General features: G+C 40.6%; 1 protein-coding gene across 3 annotated transcripts in view; it reads right to left on the bottom strand.

Annotated features, from left to right (window-relative positions):
- Nucleotides 1-590: 590 nt before the first annotated feature.
- Nucleotides 591-6898, bottom strand: part of HTR1E (5-hydroxytryptamine receptor 1E) — a 76493-nt gene continuing 70185 nt past the window's right edge. For all 3 annotated transcript variants that reach the window (XM_034670752.1, XM_019805372.2, XM_034670753.1), the window contains one exon: nt 591-1883. In XM_034670752.1, coding sequence (XP_034526643.1) covers nt 606-1703 — 1098 coding nt within the window. In that variant the 5' untranslated portion in view covers nt 1704-1883 and the 3' untranslated portion in view covers nt 591-605. The remainder of the gene's footprint in view (nt 1884-6898) is intronic.

Raw genomic sequence — 6898 nt, 5'->3', positions numbered from 1 at the left:
AATGAAGAAGCATATTTAATCATGAACTATAAAGGACACGTCAGCTGTACTATTTGTGCCTAAAAGGAGTGGGCTATGTAGTCACAGTAAATGATTTTAGCTCAGGTCTGCAAGCAGATGACAGTGCACCACTTTTTTTTTGTTATTAATGCTTTATGTAGTCATGCAATCCCCACTAAAATTTGCACATATATGGAGCCACGACCTCAGATGTAATGCCACACGAGGGCAAGTTATCCGGTATTTGATTTATAAGTAATAAGAAATTCTGCAAATGAAGATTTATTTTGGCATTCTTTAATTGCAGGATTAACTGAAATGGCTAAAAAAAAAGTAGTTACTATTTCACCTTGTTATTACTTCTATGAAATTTCTGTCTTTATAGGATGTTTATTTGAAATCATGTACCACAAATAAAACCAGAGGTAGAAAACGGCACACCAGATAACAAACCTCAAACAAAATGGAACAAACGAACAAACAAAAAGACCACACTGCCTTACAATCTTTTCTGAACCAACTGTGTTCAAGAATTAATAAGTTGAACCCCTTCCCTCTGTCCACTCACAGGCTGGTAAAAACAACGCCTTTTGGCTCTTTGCCATCTAAGTGTGTTCTCGGCACTTAATTAGCTTTTTAAAAGCCAGCTTAAAGTCTTCATTGAAACTAGTGTAGAGCAGAGGGTTGATCAGAGAATTCACGTAACCAAGCCACGTCAAAAAATCAGCCACTTCAGAGGACACTGTGTAGATGCTCAGACCTACAATCAACTCTTTGATGAAAAATGGCAGCCACGACAAAATGAATGCCCCCAAAATCAGCCCCAGGATGCGTGCTGCCTTACGCTCCCTGGTGCTAGAGATCTGCTGACGTTCTCTGGGGTGGTCTAGATCATTATCGAAGGAAGGGATCCTGATAGAGGTGTGGATCTTTTCAAACTCTGTGGTAGGGTCTGAGGTGGACAAATCAGACACACAGAAAGTCTGTGTCAGTTTACAACTCGCAAAAGAATTTTGGCTATCCGTGCTTCTGTTGCTTAAGTGCCGGCTCGATCCTCTTTTCTGGTAGAGGCTCTTGGCCGCGTGGTAGATTCGGTAATACAGAATAAGTATCAAAGTCAAGGGGATATAAAATGCCCCGAGTGTGGAGTAGATGGTGTAGATGACATGGTCATGCTGGATGGTGCACTGGCTAGGAGGTGGGCTGAGCTGGCGGTGGCTCCTCCAGAACAGAGGGGGCATGGAGATGAAGATGGAGATAGTCCAAACGGTGAGGATCATCAGCCCGGCCCTCTTGGCCGTCCTCTTCCTGGCGTATTCAATAGCATTGGTGATGGCCCAGTACCTGTCGAGAGCAATCACACAGAGGTGGAGGATGGAACAGGTGCAGCAGGTCATGTCCACACTCAGCCACACCTCGCAGATGAAGTACCCTAGTTTCCAGCTGTCCATGACAATGTACATGATGCTCAGGGGCATGACGAGCACCGCTACCAGGAGATCTGTCACAGCCAGGGAGCAGATCAGGTAGTTGGCAGGCTGGTGGAGCTTCTTGGTGGTACAGATAGCCGTGATCACGGCCAAGTTCAGCAACATAGTCAGGGTGGTGATGACCACCAGAGTCATGGAAATGAGCATCTTCTCAGTGATGGTCTTGGGTCTCGCAGCCACACTGGCTTCTGGGGTACAGTTAGTGATATTCATGTTTTCCCTGTTTCGATCTACACTGTGGAGAAGCTGTTGGTGATTTTCCCTCAGCTGGAAATGACTTAGACTTCAATGCCTCTCATTTATAAAAGACTGTAGTTTCTTCAGCTACGTAGTTTCTTATGTTCCATTTTGCATGGGTAAAAGGAAGCACCACAGCATTTCTTCTGAGGGTTCCTGGAAGATAGTATGCTACTGGTTAATGAATGAAAAAGTCGTATTTTTTCCCCCTGGAAAATGTTATCGTATTTCAGTACTTATAAATTCTTTACCATTTTTGGTATGATTTTCTTTTTTATCTCTGGGTATAAAGTTCATTTTTACATTATTCTTCAAGAGATATTTTTTTAAAATTGACATTTACTGACACACAATGTTACATTAATTTCAGGTAGACAACATAGTGACTCACAAGTCTAATCCTTATGCTGTGCTAACCACAAGTATAGCTACCAAAAAGATACTTGTAAAAAAGTTAAGTACCCAAACTCTTTCTCGTGAAGACATTACCAACTTTAAAGTCTATCTTGCCACCTGAATTACTTTCTTATTTATATTTATTAATATATATATACATCTGTACATAAATTACTTTTTATTTGAAAACATATATTCACCTTGCATCATACTTTAGAAATTCTGGAATTTGTTATGTAGAGAACTGTGGCTTCCCACCCTTTGTCTTTTGCAAAACTCATTTGCTGAAAGGCCAAGTAGGAAATGACCAATGGCTTGAACCTGCAGGCATTTGGTTCTCTTGGGCTCAGTCTTCTGTCCAATCCTGCTTCCTCTCCCATTCTTTTCACAGGCATTGATTGCTAATGAACACCTTATATTCCGAACACCTTCTAAGCATCTGTTTTTGAAGATCTAACCTGTGACAAATACCTACCATTTGTCAGGCATTAATCTAGGTCCTGGGGAATCAGCCAAGTATAGAAAACAACTCCTGCCCTCATGGGGTTTTAATGGGGTTTCTGGGAACACTTTTGTCCACATGATAAGGCAATGTTTGTAGCTAAAGCAGTACCTTCTACCTTCTTCTGGACTTGGAAGCAGATGTGGTGTCTGGAGCTGCAGCAGCCATCTTGCTACTACAAGGTGACAAGTGTGATGGAATGCCTAGGGTTGCACTATACAATTTAACAGCCACTAGTCACATGTGGCTATTGAGCATTTGAAACGTGACTAGTCTGAATTGAGATGAGTGGTAAAATACATAAAAGATTTTAGGACTTAATAAAAAAATGAATATGAGATATATCAATATTTTTTAATATTGGCTACCAGTTAAAACAATATTGTGGATATATCAGAGTAAATAAAATATATTATTACAAAAAAAAAGAAATTCTGGGACATTAAAGAAAAAAATTATATTGTTTATAATAAGCAGACTTCAAAGCAGTTTTAAAATTTCATAGCAAATGCTCAACTCCAAAGATATTTTAGTGTCACAATGAAATTGTGCGATTTTGTCTAATTATTTCTGATATTTTACATATCCCACTGTGCATTTCTTTGGAGACAAGAGAGAGAAAAAAGCATATAACATTACTTTGATGTTTATGGCAAATTGTTCTCAGAGTCATACAGTAAATTGACTGTGAAACAGCATCATCACCAAGCTCAAAGAACTCCACATTAGAAAAAAAATGTGTTTAGTTTTGGTTAACATTTGTGTTCTTTCAATTTCTTTCTTTCCTTCTTTCTCATTTCTTTCTTTCTATCATCTATCTATCATCTGTCTGTCTACCTACCACCTATCATCTGTCTGTCTCTGGATAGCTGTGATTAAACTGGGCAATCAGTGAGATAGTGACATTTATTGAACGCATAGTTTTAAGGAATTAAAAAAAGAAAAGGTTCGAGTCCCCCTTATCTGTAGTTTCGCTTTCCGCACTTTCACTTACCAGGTCTGCAAGCCCATGGTCCTCTTTCTGACGAATCCTCAGAAGATCAATAGTAACCTAACTCTACCTCGCAAAACCTGCGTCAGTCGCCTCGCTTCATGCCCTCAGTAGGCGTTTTATCATCTCAAATCACCACAAGAGAGGTGAGTACGGCACAATGAAATATTTTGAGAGACCACATTCACCACATAATATTTATTATAGTATACTGTTTTTTCAAAGATTTTTATTTATTTATTTGAGAGAGCGAAAGCAAGAGACGGAGCGCGAGTGTGGGGGAGGGGCAGAGGGAGCGGCAGAAACAGAATCCCCGCTGAGCAGAGTCCTGGGATCCTGACGGGAAGGCTGGTGCTTAACTGACTGAGCCACCCCGGCGCCACTATTGTGTGCTGTTATAATCGTTTTATTTTTTATTAGTTATTGTTGTTAATCTTCGATTGTATCTAACTGATAAACTTTTTCATAGGTTTGTAAGTATAGGAGAAACTGTACTGCACATAGGGTTCGGTACTCTCTGTGGTTTCAGGTATTCAGTCTTGGAATGCATCTTCTGCGGAGGAGGGGGGACTACTGTAAACCCAAATATCAATCAAAATCCACATAGGAATATTCACAGCCAATGGCTGCTGGTCAGGACATCGATCAAATCCTCTGATTTGTCTCTGTGGGATTAGGTCCAGGAAAACTTCAAAGACAACTGGCATTTTGGCTGTTATAAGGAGGGACATAGATTGGTGTGGATTAGGCTTAACAGACGTTCTTTAATGAGGGCAGGAGCAGGTGAGGCAAGTATGAAATGGAGGACGTACTGGGTGAGAGTCTGGGGGGCCTGGGGACTGGAAGTCAGGGGGCAGGAATAAAAATCTCCAGCCAGAGTGAGATCTGTCTAGCTCTGGACTTAATTTCGTCTGCCCATTGGGCAAAAATCAAGACTGGGAGATGGTTACCATTTATTCTTTAGATATAGAAAATAAAAGAAAATGATTTCACTAGAGGCCAAAAATGGGGCAATTGTTTTTATTTATTTATTTATTTATTTATTTATTTATTTATTTATTTATTTTTTAAAGATTTTATTTATTTATTTGACAGAGAGAGAGACAGCCAGCGAGGGAGGGAACACAGCAGGGGGAGTGGGAAAGGAAGAAGCAGGCTCCCAGTGGAGGAGCCCGATGCGGGGCTAGATCCCAGAACGCAGGGATCACGCCCTGAGCCGAAGGCAGACGCTTAACGACTGAGCCACCCAGGTGCCCCTAAAATGGGGCAGTTGTTTTTAGAACAGTCTTTATCTTTCTGCAGTGAAATGAGAATCATTCTGCCCCTCTGTTTTCCTTATGCTTTTATAGCATTTCTGCAGATGTACCCTCTTGAAATTCATGTTTCCCTACTTCTTCTATGGGACTTGATCCACCAACAATACATTCTTTCTCTTAAATTAAATGTTTTCTTCTCCCCTGGTTATTTTCCCTTCTTTTATAGTCAGTTAAGACTTGATTTATATCTGAGATAAACTGTAGCATTGGAAGTGTATGGGCTTTGGAATCAGAGAGACCTGGGTTACACCTGAGCCATCTATTAGGTTGGGGCAACGCTCTACATTTCTCCCTGTGGCCAACATGTTTATTTTTCTATTTTGATCCCTTTCTCCTTAATTACATGAAATAGAGTTCTTTTTTTTTCCTTCAAACATTGATCCTAAGTTATGTTTTTCTTGGGTTCTTGAGGTTTGTTGGAAGAGTAATTCTTTTTTTTTTTTTTAAAGTAGGCTCCATGCCCAGCGTGGAGCCCAATGTGGAGCCCAGTGCAGGGCTGGAACTCACAGACCAAGACCTGAGCTGAGATCAAGAGTCAGATGGTTAACCAGCTGAGCTACCCAAGCACCCCAGAAAAGTAGTTCTAAATAAAAAGGCTTTTCCACTCTGATTGGAAGATTGAGAATTTAGAGAGTAGCATGGATAAGAGACAGAAAACTTTAGAAGTTTTAGTTTGATAATAGAGATAATTAGGAAATGTTATTTTAAAAACATGAAGTAAAAAAAAATCAAATAATTCAGCTTCATCAAGCTTTCAAAAGCTGCTTTATTTCTGAGCTCCCATACATCCTAATTCTCATTTCTCTGGTGGCACCATTTTCTTCCTTACTCTGTCCCTATTTATTTTTCATCCCCTTGCCCCCAACTAACTGTACATTTCTGGAGGATGGGATGTATGTCTGATTCATCTTTTTAACTGCCTCCAGTTAAATTAGCAAAAACATTACTGGTTGGGGCTACACTGTCAGGTCTTTAATGTGTCTTCCTGGTTTATTCTGTGCCCAAGCCTTCCAGAATAGGAGTTAAGTTTTGTATCTTTATGTCGTTGGTCACTCCAAATTCCTGCACACAACCAGCTTGCCATCTTTTATCTTTTTTCACTTAAAAATATATCTTGAAGTGTGTTCCATAACACCATGTGGAGCATAATCTTTTGAATAGCTGGGTGAGATGACCTGGGGAGCAATTTTAGATTGAACAAGTCTGAGGACTGGGTGCTGGAGCTCTTCATTAATCAAGGATCAGGAAGAAAAGGAGGAACCAGCAAGGCAGAGGAGAACAGCTTATTCAGGTGCAGAAGAACGATGAGAGATAATTCCATCCCAAGACCAGGTGAAAAGAGTGTATGAAGTAAGGGTGATCAGTTGTATAAGTGCTGCTGACAGGTGGTGGGTGGTGAGGACTCGACCGTTGGGCTGGGGAATGTGGATGACACCAGTGACCTTCACAAGACCCGTTTGGTGCAGTGGTGGAGAGTGAAGGCTGAAGGTAGTGGTTTCAAGAAAGAATGAGAAGAAAGGAAATGGAAGCACTGAATAAGAACAAGTACTTCAACAGTTTTGCTGCAAAGGGGAGCAGAGAAATAAGGTAGCTGTGGAGGGAGATGTGGGGTCAAGCTTGTTTTCTTTTTAGGGTGAGAGATTGTCTTTTTGCACTGGACTACTTGCAGTTTTGTTTTGTTTTGTTTTGTTTTGTTTTTTACTGCTACATTCTGTATCCTTTATATTGGGGCCCAGAGCATTTCTGGAGTGAGTGAAATGTAAAAGAGGAAGCAGCAAGGCAATAATGGAAGAGGCTGGGAGTCCGTGGGGCTGGGGGCACCAGGGAAGTAGAATTCTTTGAGCAATTTAAGGGATTACACTGGGGGAAGGGAAAAAAAGCTGTAGCCATACTCAGGAAATGATCCAATTCCAATTGTCTTGGGTTCCTTTACCTTCTTAAAATAACGTACGGTTTTATAAACACT

Source organism: Ailuropoda melanoleuca, chromosome 10 (genome assembly GCF_002007445.2).
Source record: "Ailuropoda melanoleuca isolate Jingjing chromosome 10, ASM200744v2, whole genome shotgun sequence".
Lineage (NCBI taxonomy): Eukaryota > Metazoa > Chordata > Mammalia > Carnivora > Ursidae > Ailuropoda > Ailuropoda melanoleuca.
The sequence above is the reverse complement of the archived record's forward strand: the minus strand, read 5'-3'. Positions and strand labels throughout refer to the sequence as shown.